This window comes from Gopherus evgoodei, chromosome 18 (genome assembly GCF_007399415.2).
Source record: "Gopherus evgoodei ecotype Sinaloan lineage chromosome 18, rGopEvg1_v1.p, whole genome shotgun sequence".
Taxonomy (NCBI): Eukaryota; Metazoa; Chordata; order Testudines; family Testudinidae; genus Gopherus; species Gopherus evgoodei.
Genome location: NC_044339.1, coordinates 15,560,778 through 15,585,189, shown reverse-complemented (window position 1 = coordinate 15,585,189; position 24,412 = coordinate 15,560,778). Strand labels below are relative to the sequence as shown.

Here is a 24,412-nt window from a genome sequence, read left to right as displayed (position 1 = left end):
GTGTCTAAAAAGAGAGACAGAGAGTTGGTGACGTTCCCCGGACTTCAGTGGGAGACGTGATTCCCTTTTGTGAGACCGTTTTGTCATGTGTTCACTTCCTTTATAAGAAAAGTCTGATAGAATGTATTAGGGATTTTATTAATTGTATTACGGTAGCACCTCAAGGTCCAAACTGAGCTCATAGCTCCATTGTGCTAGGTACTGTACTTACATATAGTAAGAAACCATCCCAGACCCAGAGATCTTACAGTCTGCATAGACAAGTCAGAGAAAGCATGGGAGGAAAAACGAGGCACAACAAGGCCAAGTGACTTGCAGAAGGTCACAGAGCAGGTCACTGGAGGTACGTTTACACTTCACACTAAGCTCAGGCTCTGACTCAGGTTTGAACTCAAGCCCCCTTTCCGTCCATACCTAAATCAGTCTGCCTCGGGCCAGCAAGGACCCAGGACCCAGGTCCTAGGACCCTGCTAGGGGTGTGAGTCAGAGCTCTCTATCTTGGGTCCAAGCCCTGTCATTCTGTAGTGTGGATTCAGCTCAAGCCTCAGACCCGAGTCAGATGGTCAGCATAGTGCAGTATGGAAGCATTAGCGCAGCTGTGAGCAGGGATGGCTCCAGGCACCAGCACGTCAAGCTCGTGCTTGGGGTGGCAAGCCGCGGGGGGTGCTCTGCGGGTCGCCACGAGGGCGGAAGGCAGGTTGCCTTCGGCGGCATGCTTGCGGAGGGTCCGCTGGTCCCGCGGCTTCGCTGGACCTCCCGCACGCTGCCGCCGAATCTGCAGGAGCGGGGACCTCCCATAGGCAAGCTGCCGATGGCAGCCTGCCTGCCGTGCTTGGGGTGGCAAAATACCTAGCGCCGCCCCTGGCTGTGAGACCTGGATCTAGCGATTGTAAGCCCAGGTTTACAACACAGTGTGTACGCTCAAGCATGTCCAAGTCCACAAGCCCAGGTCCTACAAACCTGGGTTTACAATGCAGTGTAGACGTACCCTGGCAGAGCCAGGATCAGTGGCTGTGACTCTCAATGCTATGCTCTGTCTACTAGATCACACTGTCTTGAGCGCAACCAGTAAGGCTCTGTAGAAATTTAGTAGGGTTCTACGGAAAATACCCTAAAACCTCTAGTATTTAATAGCGAATGAGCATCTTGTGCAGGGTTTTCCTACCATCCTAAAGATGTACAACCTTTTTTGATTAAATTCTCTGGAATGGTCTCCCAAAAACCTACTGTGACATTCCCCTCTGGTGTTATTTGGAGCAGTGATCTGCTAGGTTGCTCCAATCCTTGACTCTGGGAGCCAGCCTTACCCTGCTCTGCTTAGGAACTCCCACCCCTGGGCTGTTCACGCACAGCCTCTGGCATGTAAGCTGCTTGCTGTAAGCCATGAAGATACATTTTCAGCCTTATAACTATATACCGGAAATTATAACCTGTAACAATTACTATAACATCACTAGAACAACCATGGTCAGTGCATCACGAGCCTGCTGAAGACACCCAACATGACAAGCTTTGCATTGGATACCACACAATCATTTTATTCAGATAAATCCTGGGAGTGTAGGGTGTCCTAAAGGAAAGTGTGATGGAAGAGAACAGTTAAAACATTGTGATTTTGATATTTGTTGTTAAAGGGTAAATCTTCAAAGCAGTGGCTGATGATTTAACCACAGTGCTCCCCTTAGCTTTAATATGTGTGGTACAGCAGAAATCCCCCAATACACTGCTCTGAAATTACCCCATCTGAAGATCAGGAATTGGCTGGAATGTTGGGAGCAGAGGTGATGGGAAAGATATGAGAGAAGTGGGGAACAACCTGCAAACATGAAAAAAGTTAAAGGAACCAAGTGTAGAAAATATCTGGCAAATTGTGATTTTTTTTCTCATTCCCTTTGTCAGGAAGGATGTGAATCTCAAAGAGTTTTCAGTTGACACAACCGACCTGACCCAGTACAAAAGCGAAGACATAAGGCTGGGTATGTGTTGAATCAGCAGGATGTTTCCTGCAGCAGTTCTCAAAAACTAATTACGACTGAGATTTTCCAAGCCATCTAAAGGATTTGGTTGGTTGCCCAGTTTCTCATTCATTTCTGTGGGAAGTGCCCATCCACAATCTGTAGGCAGCTTTGGAAATCTCAGCCCACAAATTTAAAACTTGGGCTAAAAATGTTGGGCTGAACCTGGGGGCTTGAGTTTTTGGGGTGACTGGAAGTTTTGGGATGAGCTGGGGGCTGATTTATGGGTTTGGGGGAAACGGGCAAAACTCTTTACTTTCCTTTTGAGCTTTGGGGCTTCTTTGAACTTTGCAGCTCATAGCAAAATTCACAGGAATGTGAATCCATGTGACACAAAAACAGGACGAAAATTTGCACAACAGTCTGTGAAAGGTGTGTTATAAGGATGATAAGGGACTGCTGGAGAATCATGGGATACAGCGTCAGAGACTGAGCTACAGAGATCCCAAGATGGGCCCCAGAAAAACAGAAGGCATGTGAAATGCAGCAACAGAGAATAGAGGAGTTCCCGGGGGCAGGTTTGGGGCAGAGGATGGGATCTGGGATATAATTCTGTGCAGGGGGGTGGGGCAGGCTGCACCCGTGGCTTCCTACAACTCTGATAAAATCCTGCTGAGGGCTTGCATCTTGTGAGAGTTTTCCTAGGAGCAAAATTCTTTAAATAATGACATCAGGAAAGGCCCCCAGGTGCCCTTCCCCGAGCTAATCCAGAGCATCTCACTACAGACCTAAGCAATCCGTGGCCGCTACTGAGGGCAGCACGCTGAAGTATTCAGACTTGATCTGTTCCAGTGAAGTGATTAAGCTGGGGAAACATGTTTCCTCCCTGTCAGTATCCGAGTAGTTCTGCAAATATGACCGATCTGGAGATGCACCTAGCACCCGTCAGGAACAATCTCACATCCCGCTAATCAGAAAAGCATTGCTTTCTTTTAACCATCTGTTGGAGTCTGGCCTCTGAATTGCATTCTTTCCTCATGCAGATTTCAAAAACAACATCCTGAAGGAGCGGGCCGAGCAGGCCAAGAGCTTCCCAGCAAAGATCATTGATTTAGACAAAGGTACCGATGACCCACTCCACCCACCAAATGCTGGGTTGGATGCTGTTTATTGTGGGGGCTGGGGGAGGCGGGGAGCATGGTGCTAAGATTGCAGCTGCCCAAGCCACAGATGAAGGGGGAATGTCCAAACAGCCTGACACGTGGCCGCTGGAATGAGGAGTTGGTTCTGCTCTTGTTCTCTCATCATGCAGCCACAAGTTACAAGTGGTGATTAGGAGCCTAAAAAACTCTTGGCAGTAGATGAGGAGAATTTTCTTCCCACCCCAGTATGTAACAGAGCTAGAATACTTTATTCCAGTCTTTTAAATAGTACTTTCCCCGGCTCCTCCTAGCAGAAATGTGCTCCCATGGAGGTTAGGGATGACCCACTCTCTGGAAGAAAGTACTGTGGGCTAATTTAGTTATGGACATCATCCACTTGCTCCAAAGCAAGCAAACAAACCCCCCAGTAGTCTGAATCTCCTCTCATGCCCGTGTAAATCTGAAGTAACTCCACTGAAATCAACAAAGATACACTGGTGTAAAACTGGTGCAAGTGAGAAGGGAATCACGCCCTGGGCCTCCTGTAATTCAGCCTTATAACTTTATTAGTACCGTGATCACATCAGTTACCCTGGAGCTGCAACTGCCTAGATTCTGTAGAGCATCTCATAGTCACCATTTAAATAGCTTGGGACCAGTCTGGATCCCACCTGTGAAAGGACCATACCAGATCACTGAAAGAAGCAGAGTCCATGGGGAGTTGCTAGCAAATGAAGGAGACATTTTGTGCTCTCTAGTAAAATGATTATGCGTTATTTGGAACAATGGAATATTCCCTGTATAAAGAGAGGGAAAGACTTTTCCTAAAGGGAATCTGGGTCTTCCTCTGTTTGAATCAGATCACATGGGTGGCCGTCACAAAGCATGGAGATGGAATTATACGAGAGAAGGCACCCCACAGAAAAAGAGGCAGATGGAAAGTTCCCAAATCCTTCCCCCTCAGGCCTAGGTCTGGATGAAGTTGTGAGTCACTTCCACAGAGTATGGAAAAAGTTCTATTCACTCTGAGTGCCTCACACTCACACATGCATTTATCCTCCTCGTTCTCCTGCGAGTAGAATAGGGTGAAACTTTTCAACTGAAACTTTTTTTCAGTGCAAAATGCAGATTCGGCAACACCAAAACATGTGGGAAATTCACGGTGATTTCGGTGAAGAGCTTTGATTGAAAAAAACCCTAATAGAGAGAGAGATTCTGAAAAAAATCAAAATGTTTTGTTTGACCTGAAATGATTCTTTTTTCTTCGTATTATTATTTTTCAAGTCACCAAAAATTTAGAAAAAATTCAGTTTTGAGTCAATCTCACATTTTGTTTGAATTGCCAAGGAGCTGAAACATCTGGCTTGACCAGTGAAGTGGGGAAATGACGTTATTCCCATTTGGGGATCTGAGCCCTGGGAGGAGGGAATTGAACTCAGGTCTCCTAAGCAGCACTCAGATGCCTTAATATACTTTCACCTGAGGCATTTCCATCACAACACGCACACACATACCCCAGGCCCAGCTGGGTCTCAGAAGGAGGATTTTTACCAGATGAGCAGGCTGTGAGCACCCTGCTGCACATCTGTATATATCACAGTGGCTTGATTTGCATGATTTTAAAGGAGTCTGCAAACGCTAACCTCCGCCCCCTCCTGTGCTTTCAGATTTCAGGAAGGAATACTGTAAATGAAGACATTCGGAAGCTGCTGGCTGGACCAGAAGCTGCAATTAAAAATAGACAAGATGCATTCCTTATTATAACATCCTTCCAGTTACCATAGAGCTTTCATTTAGACTTTCTTCCCGTTGGGCACCCAGGCGTGTGCAGCTGCATACAGAAAGGTTTAGATTGGCTGTGTGATCTTGGAAATGGTTTTTGGTGGCTTCTTTTTCCCCTTTCCTGTTTATTTTTCCATCCCTTTTCTGGATTTGTTTTTGTCCTTTTGCATCAATGGTTTTTTTCAGCTGAACCTGCACATGTTTGGCTTTAACTTAACAGCATTAAATAAACCCCACTTGCACCATGACCCTGAGCCATCCGTATGTCAGGTCCTTTTCCGTGCAATGTGTTTAACAGCAAATAAGACAGGGTCTGTTTCTGATCTCCCATATGCTGGCGTAAATCAGAAGGAACAAACATGACACTTAGCACTTTCCATAGTCAAGATGTGGTATGAATGTTAGCTAATCCATCCTCATGCCCTGCCAGGAGTGTGAGTAAATATTATCATCCTCCTGCAGGTGTGGAAACTGAGGCATATAAGTGCAGAAACTTGCCTGTGATTTTGCAGAGGATAAGTGGCAACACCAGGATTAGATCCCAGATGCTGTGGACACGTAGCTCTGTCTTATTCCTCTCAGCCACCTTGCCTGATTTTATTATTATTATTTTAAATTGTAGACCAAATCCAACCTTGGCATAAGCAGTTACAGCTTCCTTTGAAGTCAATGCATTATGCTGTTGGAAAACCAGTGTAAACTAGATCAGAACCAGAAATCTTACTATGAACAAGGCAAAATTCTTGGATCCATCGAGTGGTTCTCTGCTACATATCCTGCATTTGCTAGGCGGGTCCTACCCATGCAGTGAGGTGCAGACCTAACTCCATCCTGTAGGTCTCTTTTAGCTGCAGGATGGATCAGGGAGGAGAATTTTTCACTATGCACCAAACCCAGCCCCAGGCACAACTCCCACTGATGTAAAGAGAGGTGGTATGCTGGGGGTGAACGGAGGCCTTAGGTTAGCAACTGAAATCAAACTCCATCGGCGACAGTTCCTCAGATCTATCACCTGAAAAGAATGTCTCAAGTGTGGGAATCTCCCTCACATCCTCTGCAATGAAGACTCATGCAAACAGTTAATCAAGCTTCTCCGTAACGGCCTTGTCTTCCTTGAGTGATCCTTCAGCACCTTGATCATCCAGTGGCCCCATTGATTGTTTGGCCAGCATTTCAAATCCTCCACCGTCTGTTTCCTATTGGTAAATTATCAACATAGAGCTGCTCCGGAGAGCATTCTTTGTTTTTCCATAAGACTTGGAAGATCCCAGCGAAGGAGGAACAGATTCAGAAGAGCTGCAAGGTGTGTATATCAACAAACTCTCAAAACAGGCTACAGGGCGATTTCAGGGTGATAACTCTTAGGCAGGAAGGTTGAAGAGGGAAAGGAAACAGGATCAGTTCTGTGGATGTTGACTTCACATTTGGAAGTAGGGGACATGGGCTGAGAAGCCCTTTGCAAATAAATAGCCTGTTGGGCTGGTATTTCAGGTTTAAAATTGAATCTCTTTCTGAGTCAACTCTTTGCATGTCGGAAATCACGGTGGATTCTGCCATACTTTGGTTTCCATTATCTCCTCCCTGGCAGAGGCTGAATTCTGGAGATGCCTGGCTGCCACAAGAATGCATTTCGGGCCAAATTTGGGCCTGGAGCATCCATTTACGCCAAAGCTGAATTTAGTTCTTCAAGTTCCATCAGAGGGATCATGGATGGTGCCCAGCCAATCTTATCACAATGCCACGAGGCCCTCATACATACTTAGAAGCCAGGATGAGAGGCTTTTTGTACCTAAAGGAGAGTGTAAAGGAAAATGGTTCATCATGAGTACCACATAGGCTCTGATTTCTCACCAATGGTGGGTGTCTTCTTACAGAAGAATAATTTTCTGTGGGAGTGCACTACTTTAATGCAGCCTCTTAGGGCAACATTAGCTAAACAGCAGAGGTGTGAAAAAATACTGGTGCGACATAGTAGGGTAATTCTTTAACCTCCAGTTATTCTGGATCTCTCTAGAGACCCAATGGCCCCATATAGAGATCCTGTGATTTTTGAGAAACTTCCCTTATCCTCATGTAATCCTGTTTCCTGCAAGCTGCTCAGTGAAGGCAAACCCCTGATCCTGCGGGACACAGCTGGTAGGATCAAGGCCCTACGTTCCACTAGTTGCCTGGCCTCAGAAGGCAAAGAGCCATTCTTGGCTTGCATTTCGTGGGGCTTGACTGAAATCCAAGTCACATCTCTGCAGGTGCAGAAGAAAGCACTGGTTATTCAATCAGGATGGCACAGTCTCAAGCAATCAGCATTAATGTGTGTGTCTCTCTTTCTCTTTCGTGTCTGTGAGTCAAAGGTTGGAACTTTTACTTGCCAGTTCAAATTGCTTAGCGTAGCTTATATAGACACAGGCTAGAAATGGGGTCACTTACTCATAAGATCCCGAGGAGTTTAAATATTTCATTTGTCTTCTAGACTGCAAAAGAGCTTAAGGGGAAAAAATTAACATGTTTTCTGAACTAGGCACAGGGCTTTGAGAGTTCCCCATCTTTGCTTTGGTCTCCAGCGTGAATGCAGGGAGCAGTCAAGCCTGGGGTGTGTGTAACCCTACATTGCCCGAGGTGGTACTGTGCCCGCCTAGCAAGCAAGTGAATCAGTAACTCAGAAGAGGAGTTTGTGTGTGAGTCTGTGAAGCCTCCTGTGACGTTTGTGGGTGGAATTTTGCTTGTGCCATGTATCACAGCTGCATCTCTGCATTTCTCACAGTCCCCGTGATGCAACTGGCTTGGAGTTTCAGTCTGGGCCCAAAGATGGCTGAGAAGAATTACACAAAAATGTGGCCAGAGAAAATTGTGCCTGGCAGTTGTTAGACGTCCCTCGCTGTCCAGGCCACTTTAAGAAAAAACAAAAGAAGGGCCAGGCTGGAAGTCTCACCAGACAGCACAGAAACAAAGGATTCGCCATAATGGATCAGGCCGTTGTCTGGTAACCTGCCTCAGGCACTACCTGGTGCCTCAAAAGAAGGTGCAATTCCTTGGCAAATTGCACTGTGCTACACATGGAGGGACAAAATTCCTCTTTTATCTCTGGCCTGCCACAGGAGGATCTGAGGTTGTCATGCTGACCGGGTCTAGGAACACTTAGGAGAGCAACCCCTTCCTTTCTGCATGCGTGGTAAGAGAGGTGATGGTTCTTGAAGGAATCATGTCCAGACAGAGACCTTGTTGTGATGTTTCCACTGCCAGCTCCTTGGGGCAGGGACCGTATCTGGTCCAGAGCCAGGCACACCACTGAAGCTTAATAGTAAAAAATAAAAAGTTCCCAGGCCTTGGTGGGGAGGGGGGAGGAAATTTTAAAAAGAGGGTCTCTTGGAGGAACTGCACCCTCTCCAAGAAAAAACAGCTGAAATGACAGCATTAAAGTCTGGCACATCAAGTGTCCTGTGTAGATCTGAACAGGTTCAGTGCAAGGTTGTTTTTTTGCTAATCAACGAGACAATCAAGCCGGACAGGGCATGCATTGCTGCCTTACTACAGGGACACGTGCCAGGTGTGTCATTTACCAAGTCAAAGGCCAGAGATAAAGAGATCCAGGCAAGACTACAGGACAATCTGGTTAGTGTTTCCATAGTAGTGTTAAAGTGGAGTCAGCAGGGGTAGGTTCTTGTGTTTGATGGTGTATAGGAGTGATGAGAGGGCAGACAGCTTTCAGCTCTGACACCACTGAGCAGCTCATTAGCTGTAGCTCCTTGGCATGTTTCCTCTTGTCTATTGTTGGTCTTTCCCCTTGGCCTGAAGGAATATGGCTGTTCTCTCTGCAGCTCGGTTTTCTCATCGGTGTAGGGGGATAGTAATTCCTCGCTCACAGAAGAGCAATTCATTAATATTTGTAAAGCACTTTGAGACCCTTAAATGCAGGTCTCTATAGCAGTGCAAAAAAAAAAGTTAAAAATGCCTGCACGGAGCAGATGCTGCATTTAATCTTTAGCAGACATGTTTCCCTTTTGATGTATGGACTGTTGTCAAGCTTTGCACCCTTCTAGTTTCCTTTGATTCCTGAGAAACACATTTCACTATAATAATAATAATAATAAAACCCCTTAATATTTGTCTTCTGATTGCTTTCCCTGTTCTGAAGCAAGCTGATGGCAGAAAATGCAAAGTGCCTGGTAGGGTAGTTAAGATTTTATAGACTGTAATCTTTTGTTTGGAAACAAGGCAACAGTTTACATCGGTGACCTTAAAAAGGGGTTACATTAAATGCCAGCTGGTCCCAGATTGGCTCGGCTCTTTGGAAGCAAACATTTTCCAGAGAGCTTTGTGTTGCAACAGGGCCTTTATTTTTAATTCTTGGAATCAGTATTATCTGGTGCTGGTGGTTTTGACTTTGGATCCTTTCCCTGTGATTTATGCTCTCCACTCGGATAGGAAAAGCTGCCAGAAAGTTCGTTTTATTGTTCTTGCATTCCCGCTGATGGAGTCCTTTTTGGCTGTTTTTCCTCCCAAGTGCAATTGTTCATAAGTGAATGATTGTTACTGTTAACAGTTCTATAGGCTATTGGACCTGCAATGACTTCTCCTTTTGTAGCAAGCATAGTCACTTGGCACTGGAGAGAAAGACAGAGAGAAATCCTAGGATTGGTTTAATGAAGAGGACATTGTCGTGATCTTAATTGGACATAAACAGTAGGGAGTCATTTCTGTAGGCAGGAAAGCGGGTACAGATAAAAAACTAAGACACCTGCGTGGACTCAGTGATTTGGAAAAGATAAAAAAAAAGAACAGCTCATGTGTTTCAGTGTCTGGGCAAAAAATTATCCTCAGCATGAGCTAGTGAAATCTTAATTGACGCCTGAACTTGACTAGAAGCTTGTGAGATGGTATAATTTGATGCAGCTGCGCAATCCTTTTACAGGTGCTAAAACAACAGGGATTATGTTAGTCTCCAACTTAGATCTTTTGCCAGTAATCAGACAGCTGCTCTTGTTGCTGGGAATTGGTATATAGATGTATATTTTGGTAATCAGTAGCTTGCTAATTACAATGGAGCTCCATCTAGATGAGAACCCGCCTGGCAGGTGTGATGCTATAAGCCAGTCTTTATGTGGGGCTTGCCTGGGTTGCATGCAGCAGGTAGGATGCACCTGAATGACACAGAGTGAAGCAAAAAGTGTTTCTTCCCCCAGTATCTGAGCGGTTGGGCATGTGTTAAAATTCAGAGGGGCAGAGGTTAAGTGCTGCTTCCCAGATGACACTGGAATGTGAAGCAAAGGCAGAGTCAGTTTCTCAGCTGGTTTAAATCAGTAAGCTCTGGTGGCCACACCCGTTTACATCCGCTAATGATCTGACCCACAACAGTTTGTTCAAGGAAATAATAATTTTGGTTTGTCTGATGATTTGTCCCGCAGAACAGGCTACAAGAGATTTTGCCTGTGGAAAGAAAACTCACGGGTGAGCACAGGAAAAGCTGTAAAGTTTTTGGTTTTTTTATTTGATTATTTTATACCATTTAGGATTTTTTATTTTAACAACTTCCTGATGAAATAGTAGTCATTGCAACGTAGAGAAGTGTCTTTAAGTCTTTAATGTAAAACCCAGAAGGTGTTTGCAGTGACACACCATGCTTCTGGCTACGCTGGGTAATTAACCGTAGGAACACCTTACCGAGAGACGTGGTGGATTCTCTGTCGCCTAAAGTCTGTAAATCAAAAGGGGATGCTTGCTAAAAGATATGCTCCGGCTCAGCCAGAAATGCTGGGCTTGATGCAGAAATTAGTGGGTGAGGTTCTCTAGCTTATGTTACACAGGAGGTCAGATGGGATGATCATAACAGTCCCCTCTGGCCTTAAAATCTAGGAAGCCTCTGCTGGTGGCCTGGTGCTGCATTTGGCTTTTTCTGAGGTGCATTTGGAAATTAATAAAATTAGAGTAATATGTGCAGGAGAAAATGCCTCCTAAATTATATATGGGGCTAATTTTTTCTGTTACAGCTCTGCAACCCTATAATAATAATAATAATTAATACCAAGGAGCCATTCCGCCCAAGAGCTCAAAGTGCTTTACGGAGGTGTGTAAGTAGAAATGTCTTTAGGTCTCAGGTGGGGAAACCGAGGCACACCGTGATTTTTTTTTTTTGTATCGACTTGTCCAAAGATACAGAAGAGATCAATAGCAGAGCTAGGACTAGGACACAAATCTGCTTTTCAGCTGTGTGCACTAGCCACTGAACTGTGCTGACTCTCCAGATTTAGAGGAAACCATAAAGCTGGTTTGACTCTGTGTTGTAATATACTTCATTTCCATACTATCGTTGTTGCTTTTTTGTCATCATTTATCAGCCCATTGCATTACTCTCCTTACATGTAAGAAATAAAGAATGTAATTGGTTTTCAAATGCAGTTGGTTTTATTTCTTGCTCTTTGAGACGCCCTCTGAGAAACTGAGAAGCAGCCACGTGTTTCTTCTTCATCTGTGCAGTATCTTCACCTCAGAGTGCTCAACAAAGTATGGCCCCAATCCTGCATGCTCCCAGTGTATGGAACTCCCGTTGGCTTTAGTAAGAGCTCCCCACGAGGAGGGCTCATCAGACTGGGTCTGTAAGGCCCAAATCCTACAGTCTATATGCAAAACCTCCCATTGACTTCCCAAGAAGTTGTATATAAGGACTGCAGGGTCAGCCCTTCTACTCACGCCACCACTGAGGGTTTAGCAGTCCACGGTAAGTATGCACAGTGCTGTAGGACAGGAAGAGAAGAAGACACTGTATCCCATTGAAACTGCAGGGGAGGAGGATGTTTGGGCACGGTGACAGTATAGCAGCGTTATTATTACTGTTAGTAGAATTTTTCAGGACTCTGGGATTGGCAGACAGAGAGGCAAAGAATTTGCCTTTAGTAGGGGGTCAGGAATCTGCCCCACCCACCTGCTGCCAGGAGTTAAACTTCCAAAGCTCATGCCACTTGGTGCATTTAGTCAATTCCTCCTCCCTGGAATTCCTGCTGGACTTAAATAGCCGCCAAGTCTCCCCAAGTCCATTCTGCTCTTGGAGAGCCACCAACTGCTGACCAATATTCCAGCGGGAGTGACAGAGTTTTCCCCAGGACAGAGTGGAAACCGCTGATGTTACCCTGTTGCATGGACAGTCCACAGTCCCTGGCAAAGGAAGAGGGAAATCAAAGCATTTGACATGGGAGAAAAGCAGGAAGTGATACAGTGTAAATAACCAGAGGTGTACTTGAGGAGCCTGTCCAATCTACCTGGCTCTCACCAATGCTTAGGGTCTCACCTGCAAGGAATTCATATGAAAAACAATCCATTGTCATTCTATGACACCCTCTTACCCTAGGGAAAATCAGCCTGCACTGCCTCCTTCAGCTCTCTCCCAACTGGCCAAAATAAACAAGGCTAAAGAGGGGGCTAGTGATGAGCTGGAGGGCCCCCCCAATCTCCTTTCTGCACAGAATTGAAAGGAAGGTTGGGGTGATTTCCCTGCCTCTGATGGCGTACCCCCCCTTGTCCTGGGTGTTGCTCAATCAGCCCTGCTAGGATAGGGCTCCCCAAAACACGTATGACATCAAACCCTTGCCTTTGGAGTGCCCCAGGTTGCACCAAGCATCATGAACCTTCTGTTTCTTTGGCTGAGGTGAATTCGGGGCCCACAAGCACACAGTGTCTCCACACTGGTCGGCATTCCCATTTTTAAGCTGCAGCGCATGTTCCTCACCGCAGCATCTAGGGGGAAACAGGGCTGGCCATTCTTCCAGCAGCGGAGTTCATCCCTCGACCAACCTCCACTGGGAAGGAATCAAACCTGAGACCATTTTTAGAATGAAAACTAGCTCCTCACCTTTTTTTTTTTTTCTAAAAGCCTCGAGCAAACTTCAGGGCTGTGCCACGGAAAATGCTTCAAATTATACCGCAACTGCTGGAGGCCAAAGACTCCAGCAATTTGCTTTCTCCCATTAGTGCTAGATGGGAAATGTGGAGCCACGTTTCCAAAGGGCCTCCGAAAGTGCAGCTGCAAAGTCTGCAGGCATGTCTGTTTGTACACACATGACACCCACATTTACATGTGCTCCAAGGGCAAGTGACCAGCCGCCAACCAAAAGGGAGAATTTTTCCATACGCAAATCGGGCAGCTGGCAGAGGTGGGTTGATCACCAAACCCCTTGGAGAACATAGTCCTAATGCCTAACCAGGGCCAATCCTGGGCCACACAATGCTCTGGACCTCAGGGGTACAAAGTGTCCGGAAACCTGCTCAGACTAAGAAGAGGAAAAGGGGGTGCAAGCCCCGGGGTGGGGGGTGGAGGAGACCACAAGATGGAGGGAGGGGTGAAATAAAGAGCAAAAGTACACAGTGGGATTCACTCTCTTTTAAATGGACAAAACACAGTCCCTTGCCCAGGTTCCCAAACTCTGGTGCTTCGCAGAGAGCTGGCTTTAATTGCATTAAGGACAGTGTCAATGACAGGAAAACTTTCCCATGTAAACAAGAGCTGGAGGAGTGATGCCTGGTGGTGAGTGGGAAGATGGTGAACCAGGCAAATGCAGAGTGGGGAGATACCCATTAATCTCACTGCTGAGATGTGGTCCTCACTGTGAAAATGTTTTAGAGGTGTGTAGTTGTATTTCTAGTTCCACAGATGCCCTATGGATGGGATTCATCTAGGGATTGTGTCTTGGCTAGAACACAGGTTTTTTCCCACTTGATTGCAGAGCCATTGGCCATTATCTTTGAAAACTCATGGCGATCGGGGGAGGTCCCAGATGACTGGAAAAAGGCTGATGTAGTTCCCATCTTTAAAAAAGGGAAGGAGGAGGATCCAGGGAACTACAGGCCAGTTAGCCTCACCTTAGTCCCTGGAAAAATCATGGAGCAGGTCCTCAAGGAATCAATTTTGAAGCCACTTTGAGGAGAGGAAAGTGATTAGGAACAGTCAGCATGGATTCACCAAGGGCAAGTCATGCCTGACTAACCTAATTGCCTTCTTTGATGAAATAACTAGCTCTGTGGATGAGAGGAATGCAGTGGGCGTGTTATTCCTTGACTTTTAGCAGAGCTTTTGATACAGTCTCCCACAGTATTCTTGCCAGCAAGTTAAAGTAGTATGGGCTGGATGAATGGACTTAAGGTGGATAGAAAGCTGGCTAGATCATCGGGCTCAGCGGGCAGTGATCAATGGCTCCATGTCTAGTAGGCAGCCGGTATCAAGTGGAGTGCCCAAGGGTCGGTCCTGGGGTCGGTTTTGTTCAATATCCTTCATTAATGATCTGGAGGATGGCGTGGACTGCACCCTCAGCAAGTTTGCAGATGACACTAAACTGGGAGGCGTGGTAGACACACTGGAGGGTAGGGAAGGATAACAGAGGGACCTAGACAAATTGGAGGATTGGGCCAAAAGACATCTGATGAGGTTCAACAAGGACAAGTGCAAAGTCCTGCACTTAGGACAGAAGAATCCCATGCACTGCTACAGATGAAGGACCAAGCAGCTAGGCAGCAGTTCTGCAGAAAAGGACCTAGGGGTTACAGTGGATGAGAAGCTGGATATGAGTCGACAGTGTGCCCTTGTTGCCAAGAAGGCTAACAGCATTTTGAGCTGTAAAGTAGGAGCATTGCCAGCAGATCGAGGGACGTGATCATTTCCCTCTGTTGAGCATTGGTGAGGCCTCATCTAGAGTACTGTGTCCAGTTTTAGGCCCCACACTACAAAAAGGATGTGGAAAATTGGGAAGAGTGCAGCAGAGGGCAACCAAAATGATTAGGGGGGCTGGAGCACATGACTTATGAGGAGAGGCTGAGGGAACTGGGGTTGTTTAGTCTTCAGAAGAGAAGAATGAGGGGGGATTTGATAGCTGTTTTCAACTACCTGAAAGGGGGTTTCAAAGAGGATAGATCTAGACTGTTCTCAGTGGTAGCAAATGACAGAACAAGGAGTAATGGTCTCAAGTTGCAGTGGAGGAGGTCTAGGTTGGATATTAGGAAAAACTTTCACTAGGAGGGTGGTGAAGCACTGGACTGGGTTACCTAGGGAGGTGGTGAAATCTCCTTCCTTAGGGGTTTTTAAGATGAGCTTGACAAAGCCCTGGCTGGGATGATTTAGTTGGGGATTGGTCCTGCTTTGAGCAGGGGGTGGACTAGATGGCCTCCTAAGGTCCCTTCCAACCCTGATATTCTATGATTCTCTGATCTTTGGAGGCAGGGAATTGAATACGGGGACTTGAATTTGAGGAGCCCATATAAAACAATCAAAAAGGAGGAAAAAATGGCACTTTATCAAAATTAACTTGACCCACTTGCTGCTTTGATGACCTGCCTCCGTGTTCCAGCCTGACATCTATTCACAAGCAAAAACTTGCAACTTCAAAAGGAGACTTTTCTGCATAAGAGCTGCAGGTTCAGGCATTTGACTAGCAAAGAGATGGGCTGGTTTTGTTTTTACCTGCTTCTCTAGTATTTCCAACCCATCTGGCTTATAGAACTCAAATGGCATCCTTTCCCATTCAGATTTCATCACTCAGAGGTTATCTGACAGGCCACAGCAGATTTAATGGTGATCTATGCAACAGCAAACACCGCCAGGCTTTCATCAGCATTGCAGAGCACTAGATAAGATGAAAAACTGGGCCCTGGGTCACCTGTGATTATCAAGTTAGTAAAGATCTCATAAAACCTTTTGCAAGATATGGGGAGTTACCTGTAGGACTCTGGCCAAATTCTGCCAATTTAAATTATGCTCTACAGCTTCAGTTCAATCTGGGATTTTCCTTCATATCCTCTAAATTGTCTGTAGTGTTATGAGCTGTTAAACAGCTGCCACATTCCACCTCAGAGATGGCTGCACTCAGTGATGGGAGCACCTTTGTAATTGTAGGTAAACATCATTCTCTAAAAGCATCCCGCTTTCCTTTGGGTTTGCTGTTGCTGGGGTGCACTGATGCACTGGAGGGTAGTTCAGGCTCATGGCCTGCATAGGAGGCAATTAGTGCTGAATACGGCGCTGGGTTTTGTGCCCATCAGATGGGAACAGCATCATTACAGCCCTGGGCTGGATTTAAAATTAGAACCTGGGCTGGAGGCGGCTCTATCCATCCCCAGTCCCACAGTTTCTATTTACATTCATAGGGGAACTATACGCTTGCCCCAGCAGAGTTTACTAACTTTTTTCCGCTGGAAGCGTCTTGTTTCTTTTGAACAGGCCCCCAGGAGTTCAGAGGCCAGGTGCTGCCTGGGCTGAGGTATCGAGCTTTGTTTAGTTATTTATTATTTTTGCCTGTGAAGTACATTTTGTCTCATTCCTACAGACCTCACGGCGGGCACAGACCTGCAGCTGGAAAGCCCCACAGGGTAAGTATGTACATTCCCTGAAATGCCTTTGAAAATGCCCAGTATCGGGTGTCATTCTAGCTTATTTGTTTTCGAAACCTGCTGCAGCCAAAAGCAACAAGGAGCCTTGCTGGAAGCCGGGGAGCGGATTTGCTGCACTGCAATGCCTTTGCCACCCTCTGGTGGCAGATGGGTTTATTGCCATGAGAGCCGCCCCTGAGCTGAGTTCTGCAATGACCTGTCAGCCCCTCAGGGAGGTGGCAGAAGAGGAAATAGACTCACAGGGCCAGATACTCACGTGGTGTATATTGATTTCAATGGCAATTTATACTATCTTAGGAGCAGGCCCATTGCTTCGTAATTTTAGACAAATCCCAGATGTGTGGGCGATTACATGACCTGTCTTCCTTTGTAAAAAGCTCCTAGGACGTGTCCGTGGCTAGCTGCCAGCTTCCATTTTGGATGACAGGAAACATTTACAGCCTCTATGAACTGGAGTTAAAACACTGAAAGTGAGCCGCCAAACCCCCTCCCTGAGAGGAGAAGAGTGTGTGCACATCATTACACCTGCCCTTTCCTGCTACACTCTGAAATCTATTAGTGCCCAATACAATTAAATCTCGTTAGACGGGGCCACTTAAAACATGTGACGAAGAACAGTGGCTTGCTTGGCGGTTCGCACGCGTAGCTGCACTCGCAGACAGAGGTGACTACTCCCAAACTTTTATACGTTCCGTCTGATGTAAAATGGCCAACATCTCCCTCTCATTTTCACCAGTGACTCCTGTGGATAATGCTTAAGTGAAAAGTGTCCAATTGCAGGAATGAGTAGTAAATATGAGTCATGCTGGCAGCACTCCATGGCTTGGCAAATTGAGAAACGTTTATCTCTAGGTCATTAGTGTGAATCCAGCCAGGATGGAGTCTCTGCCAGCTAGCTGGTGGCCTCAGTTCACTTCCTGATGGAGAAGCATCCATAGATGTGACACTCACTGGCCTCCTTAGTGGCGTTCTCAGCAGAGAGGCCAAAGGACTGAGTCTGAACCTATAGGATGGATAAGGAAAGTTGGCAAGGATTGTTGGACATGGGGGTGTGGGAAGCTTCTGCTGACACTAGCCCAGATGTTCCCATTCTGTTGATAAGCAGAAGTTTTCATTTCTAGCTGGCAATCTGACCAAGGGCACTTTTATGATCTCATTGACACACTGGCAACACGCCCATTGGCTGGCCCTTAGAGAACAAGCAGGCTTATTTTCTAAGGTGAAACCAATATCTAAGCTCCCAATGGAAGTATTTTGCTCAGTTCTTGACAGGTGTTTGTCTGAGGTGTTGTTTGAGTGGCCATTCGGTTCATCTTCCCTTGTGAGTCTCATACCACAGGCAGGGGCAGAGTGACTTGGCTGCTCTGTCAAGAAATCAGGAGCCTTTCTTTCGGTACAGGACCAAAACTAAATTCCCTGATCCTTGATAGGTTTCTAAATGGAAGTTTCCATGCAAGGTGTGAAGGGCACTTTTCAAACATTTATTTGTACCTTGGTAGTGTCTAGTGGCTCCAGTCACAGATCAGGGCCCCGTTTATACTAGGTACCGTGCACAGACCCAATGAAAAGACTATTCCCTATCCCCAAAGTGTTTAGAGTCAAATAATATGAGTTTTGCCTTTGGATTCCCTTGCCAAGGATCACCAGGTGAGGGGAGATACTTTTCTCCTTTACCTGCAGAGATTTCTAAAAACACTCTTGCAAGCTGGGAATGGGCCTGAGTCACACGTTTCCCTAAAACACCAGGATGTCCCAAATCCTTGCTTTTCTTTCAGTCCTATTTCTAGTGCAAATGCTTAGTTAAAAAAGCACGACGTGCAGTAAGCCTGTGGAATTCAGTGCCACAAGAGGCCATCACAAATACAACATAAAAGCCAGATTTTTTAAAAATGGGGTTGATCATTGAAGAGCCATAAGAATGATTAAAAGATTAGAAAACATGCCTGAAAGTGACAGACTCAAAGAGCCTCAATCCATTTAGTTTAACAAAGGAGAAGGTTAAGGGTGACTTGATTGCAGTCTGTAAGTATCTGCCTGGGGAACCAATACTTGCTCTTCAGTCTAGCAGAGACAGATCTAACATGATCCCATGGGTGGAAGTTGAAGCTAGACAAATTCAGACAGGAAATAAGGTGCACAGGTGTAATAGTGAGGGCAATTAACACGGGAACAATTTACCAAGGGTCGTGATTGTCATCAGATGTCACCGGTGTGGTGCTCTGCTCTGTTCAATGTTGATAACAGTCGGCTGCAGGCGTGTGTTCCCCCTGTGTGCTGCCCCGGCTCTACAGATCGCTGACACAGCAGAGCCCAAGAGAACTCCCAATGACCGCAGACTCTAGTAAGGTACGAAGGCACTTGGCCAGGTTTATTGCCAAACAAAACACAGTCTCTAGCTTCCTGGATCAGATGTCTACAGTTCTGCTAGTACATATGTGCTCCCTGACAGTGGACCAACTCAGTCAGTGACGGGAATCACCACTGCCCCCTAGGCCAGACAACGCAATGCCTCAAGGGTGCATTCTTATACACAGGTACAAACAAGTTACACCTCACTCCTGACGCATTGAGGTACAACCCCTCTACGTAGTAAGGGCGCCTCTCACCTTGTATATGTTGGTTTGAATAAAACAACTCTAGCCATCATGTTACCCTTTTTTCCTCGTCTTTAGGATGGGGTCAGCCTGTTCCTTGTTATCTTGCGGAATATGTAAGTATCGGAGTGTTCTAGTACCATCCTAGCACCTGTTTACACCTCTGGTGTCCAGTACCTTTTAGGTATGAATATTTCTGCAGCATCAGCCCTTTCATTGCCAGCTTCTGTGAGCAGGGCCTGCCTCTGGCTCACAGCTTAACTCTGCTTTATGTTAGCAAAGCCTTGACCATTACTTTAGTTCAGGCCGTAGGCCTCATACAGGGCCTCTGAGAAGGGTTGATGTTTCAGGGCCTCATCTTACCACAGTGATGCATTCTCCATCAGTGGCAATTTTTAAACCAAGATTGGATGGTTTTCTGAAAGATCTGCTAAATGACTCGTTTTGGGGAAGTTCTCTGGCCTGTGCTTTGAGGAGGTCAGTCTAGATGATCCCAGTGGACCTCCTGACCTTGGAGTCTACGAATCTGTGAATTCTGTAGCCAGTAATGAAGGGTAGTATCAACTGCTAAAAAAAAAAATTAAAAATGGCTGATCAGCGCTTATGCTTTAAGCATTCATCTCCTCCAGAAGGCTATTTCTTCAGTCAAGTGGCTTGGAGCATTATACCTTAATTTGACTTTCCTTTGAAATGTCAGGTACTGGATTCTGCAAGAAACAAAATATTAGCTTTGGTGCAGCAATGGTTTACTAGTATGGCAAACCTCCTGTTCCTCACTATGTACCAAATACATTTCTTAATTGGATTAGCTTGTGGTTTAACTGTAACATTCATCTGGGTTATGCCAAGAAGGCAGGGCATTATGGGCAGGACACAGGAATCCTTCTGTGAGTCATAAATCCAAGCTCCTCGTCTTTATGCTGGCATGTAGCCATCTGACAATTATACAACTCATTCCATTTTTAGTTGTCAAAAGTGAAAGCAAATTGGCTAGAGCAGTGACAGGGCTCTGCAGCCCCAATCCCTGTGTTCGCCCCTCCTTTGAGACTGAGAAATTCAGAAAGTCACTAAGTACCCACTAAAGAGACCAAAGTCTTGAATATTTGTGTGGGGGTTTTCTTTATTATTTATTAAAAAGATTGCAGAGGACACGGTATCTCTGAGAAGCATAGCTCAGGTTAGAGAACAAGCCTGCTGTAAGGAATCTCGGACATTCCTACCAAGTGATTCTAAAATGTGGGAAAACTGCTGTTTTTGTGGCATATTTTCTGTACCAAGCGCATCCCAAAATGTTATGTGAACCACAGTGTGTGTGTGTGTGTGTGTGTGAGAGAGAGAGAGAGAGAGAGAGAACTTGGATGTATGAGCTAGGGTGACCAAATATCCCAATTTTATAGGGACAGTCCCAATTTTGGGGTCTTTTCTTGTATAGGCTCCTATTACCACCTCACCCCCATCCTGATTTTTCACTCTTGCTGTCTGATCACACTAGTGTGAACTTATGTATGGAAATCCTCAGTAGTTTGTGCTTATTGTGAGTAAAAGGCCAATATTTAAATAGGGAAAACATAGGTTTAAAGTTTCCAAAGTGACTAGTGGCTACATTCTGAGGGGGCCAACTGGGGACACTTGAAAGAAGACTGATGTTGAGAGTGGGGGTGCTCATCACCTCCTCAAAATCAGACACCTTTGATGTGTGCCAAATTGGAGACCCCAAAACTGAGCCACCCTACAACCACTAATCACGTTTTGAAAATTCAGGCCACAGCTTTTCCGTGCTGTTTACCTTGCATGTCTTGGTGACAGGGATTTGGGCTCAATGGTGAAAACAGCGGAGAGAGTGGAGAGTCAGGGTTGGAGAACGTCAGTGAATGCAATTTTGTGATTAGATCACAGTACTAGTGTCATAAACAGATAGCTAAGGGTTAATGTCTCTTTCACCTGAAACACCTGACCAGAGAACCAATCAGGAAACCGGATTTTTTCAACTTTGGGTGGAGGGAAGTTTGTGTAAGAGGTCTTTTTGTCTGTCTGCCTGTTTCCTCTGAGCTTTGGAGAAGTAGTTCTATTTTCTAGTCTTCTGTTTCTAAGTGTAAGGACAAAAAGATCAGATAGTAAGTTCTATGGTTTCTTTTCTTTGGTATTTGCATGAATATAAGTGCTGAAGTGCTTTGATTTGTGTTCTTTTTGAATAAGGCTGTTTATTCAATATTCTTTTAAGCAATTGACCCTGTGTTGTATCATCTTAATACAGAGAGAACATTTGTATTTTTTCTTTCTTTTTTATATAAGTTTTCTTTTAAGACCTGTTGGAGTTTTTCTTTACTTCAGGGAAATTAAGTCTGTACTCACCAGGGAATTGGTGGGAGGAAGAAATCAAGGGGAGAGCTGTGTGTTGGATTGCTAGCCTGATTTGGCATTTCCTCGGGGTGAAGAGGAAAGTGCTTTTGTTCCAGGATTGGGAACGGAGAGGGGGAATCACTCTGCGTAGTTTCACAGAGCTTGTGTCTGGGTATCTCTCCAGGAGCATCTGGAGGGGGGAAGGGAAACAGGATTATTCCCTTTGTTGTGAGACTCAAGGGATTTGGGTCTTGGGGTCCCCAGGGAAGGTTTTTCAGTGGGACCAGAGTGCCCCAAAACACTCTAATTTTTTGGGTGGTGGCAGCAGTACCAGGTCCAAGCTGGTAACTAAGCTTGGAGGTTTTCATGCTAACCCCCAAATTTTGGACGCTAAGGTCCAGAATCTGGGAATAAGGTTAAAACAACTAGGAATGCCAGCAGATAGTTGGCGCTAGCATTTTGGTTTCCCAATACATGTCACAGTCAGGCCTGGCAACAGAAATGTGAGACCTTGGCACATCATGTTCACTGCCCCGCCCCTTTCACTTCATTTACACAGATGGTACACATGGTGTGGGGCGGGCCCTTTGAAATCAGGGCCCTGGTCCACTTGTCTCCCCTTCCCCCCTTTTGTCAGCCCCAGTTACGATACTAAGCGTTACTGAAATGAATCCAAGCCCCACACTCATTCAACACACGCTAGAATGACGCTGCCTGTCTGTTACAATAGAGAATGGTTAGGTTCCTTTCGGGTAAGATGGCTTCTTTTTAAATGGGATGGGAACATAGGAAATTAGGATAGAAAGAACCATTGGTCCATCCCCAGGATGGCAGGATCAAACTGTCTTTTGGCTGGGGCACCCAGAAATACTTTTACCTTCAAATTAAAAATAAAAACCGTCCCTCCTTGATGACTGATGCACAGGAGGCTGTGCACCGGTTTTCTGTGCTCTGGCTGCCCCATCCACCTCAGTGATGCTGCTTGGTGGAGGTAAACAGGGCCTGATCGTGCATCAACTTACTACCGCATCTAAGCAAAGGGGCTGCACTCAGTTGCGTCTGCAGGGTTGGGCCCATAGTTTGTTAAAGCACCTCCGGCTGAAAGATGCTACATAAATGTCAGATGTAGGGTAGGATTTTCAAAGGTGCCTAAGGAAGTTAAAGTTAGGTGCCCAATATCCATTAAAAATCAACAGGAATTGGGAACCTAACTAGATGCTTTTCAAAATCTCACCCCTCAGGCTTATATTTGGGATACCCCCTTCCTCCTCTTTCAAAATAATAAATAGTAACAATGTTAATGAACCGTTTGGCCTACTGCAGCTGCATTAACACAACTGGCTCCCCTGTGGCTCTCCACAGCCACAGGTCATTCAGTTACTGAGTTGCGATTTACCTTTCCACAGGCAACAACTGAATATTTGGAGAAACGAATGGGCTCTTTCTTGGGGGCGGCGCCAAAAAAAAAAAAAAGGATATAATATGCCTGGGTTTTGCTGCAGAAGTATTTTTAATGAACCGCAGATTCCTCATGACTCAGCAGCATACTTTTTGGAAATCTTCACAGGCCGGTTGCCCTCCTTTGGAATTTTTAAGGAGGAAGCTGGAGTCACTCAAATGTAGGCGCTACAGAATATGCTCCCCTAAAGAGGTGTTCTCTAGAACCAGAGGACCACCACTCTGCTCCAAAGCACCACTCTCATACCTGGAGCAGTAGGACCAAAGCTACTCCAAAGCATGGGAGAGCTTTCGTTGTACTGCTCCGTGACGTCTGAGAAAGGATTACATTTTTATGACAGGTAAAAAGCTTTGTAGATGCCAACCACCCCAGCAGTATCTACACTGGATACATTCACAATCAGCACCTATTAAAGATTTCTGAAGATGGCAAATGTCTCTCTCTGCTTTCTTATTAGCATAGGCTTTGGTCCATGACAACTTGTACTAACAGCAGGGGAACACTGAACATGGTGATTAGACAGAAAAAAAATCAACCCAGCTCTGTTGAAATACAAAGGGAAGGAACAACCCTGATTTGTCCAGTGACTGCTCTGCTTTCTGTACCTGGCTGTTTCCGGTCACAAAGCACAAGACACATTTTTCTGCAGCTAAAAATCTCCTTTTTACCAGCTCTTGCTTGGTTTAACCCCAAGCTCTTTTCTTTATTTTCTTTTTTTGCCTTAATTCCTGCATTCGTTGGTTTCCCTTTACTCCAACTATTAATGCAAAGCTAGTGCCACTTGTGTCCTTATCCCACAGGTTAGTCCTGTAAGGAGCAGAGCAATCTGTAGAAGAGAAGCAGGTGGAGGGGCTGCGAACGGGCCAGGCACCAAAATTTGCCCAACGTTTTCAACCCTGGCTGCCTAATGTGTTATGCTCCCAGATCCATATTTAGGCAGATACACAGAGCAGCTTGATTTTTTATTTCAATGGAAACTGTAGATGCTCAGCTGCTGCCCCTTCATTAGTCGTTTTACTGGAGTCAAGGGGGCTGCTCGCATGAAGAGGACTCAGAGGAGGGCTCTCTGAAAGCCAGGGAGGGCTACATCTGGCCCCATGTTCCTGTGTAACCGTAAATCGCTCTCAGTCAGGAAATGACAGGTATGAAGCGAGCTGATTATTTACTATAGCTTTACTCTCAGGTTTCCAGGCATGGCAACCATAAACCCGTGAAATGCCTTTAGTGTAGCTACAATTCAGTCAAGACGGCCAGCCTCAAAACGGCACCAGCTGTCACTTTTGTTTCGTTACGAAGATTTTTGTCTTTGTCCATTTCAATCCGCCCGGGAACCCGCCCCCCGGTCTATTTCCAGGCAGCCAGCAGGGGACTAGCGACCTGGGCCATTTCGTCCCCGGAGTTGGCGGATCACGTTTCCACGCCGGCTCGGAAGCCGGGACCGGCGCGTCACATGATTGCAGGGGAAAGCTGCGGAGCCGGGACCCCGCTTTGAAATCCCCTGGGCAGCCGCGCGGTGCGGGGTCGGTAGGGGCCTTTGGAGCGGCCCTGCCGGTAACCCGGCTGCGGGGCTGGCCCCTGTGCCGGCTAAAGGCAGGGGCCAAGCTGCCAACACGGGGTCCCTTTAACTCCGCCGGGGGAGGAGGCAGCACCGAGGAGGCTGCGAAGCGGGTTTACTCCCCCCTCCCCACCCAGAGCAGCTGGCGGCTGCAGGAGGCGGCTCCAAACGCCTCCCGGCTGCGTGCGGGGCTCCTCCCGCGGCGTTCGCCTCTCCGGCGAGCC

At 46.2% G+C, this 24,412-nt stretch overlaps 1 protein-coding gene across 2 annotated transcripts in view; it reads left to right on the top strand.

Annotated features, from left to right (window-relative positions):
• The window catches only part of MXRA8 (matrix remodeling associated 8), a 40,342-nt gene extending 29,078 nt beyond the window's left edge, over positions 1-11,264 (top strand). For both annotated transcript variants that reach the window (XM_030537754.1, XM_030537755.1), the window contains exons 9-11: positions 1,900-1,976; positions 2,999-3,076; positions 4,765-11,264. In XM_030537754.1, coding sequence (XP_030393614.1) covers positions 1,900-1,976; positions 2,999-3,076; positions 4,765-4,790 — 181 coding nt within the window. In that variant the 3' untranslated portion in view covers positions 4,791-11,264. The remainder of the gene's footprint in view (positions 1-1,899; positions 1,977-2,998; positions 3,077-4,764) is intronic.
• Positions 11,265-24,412: the final 13,148 nt, after the last annotated feature.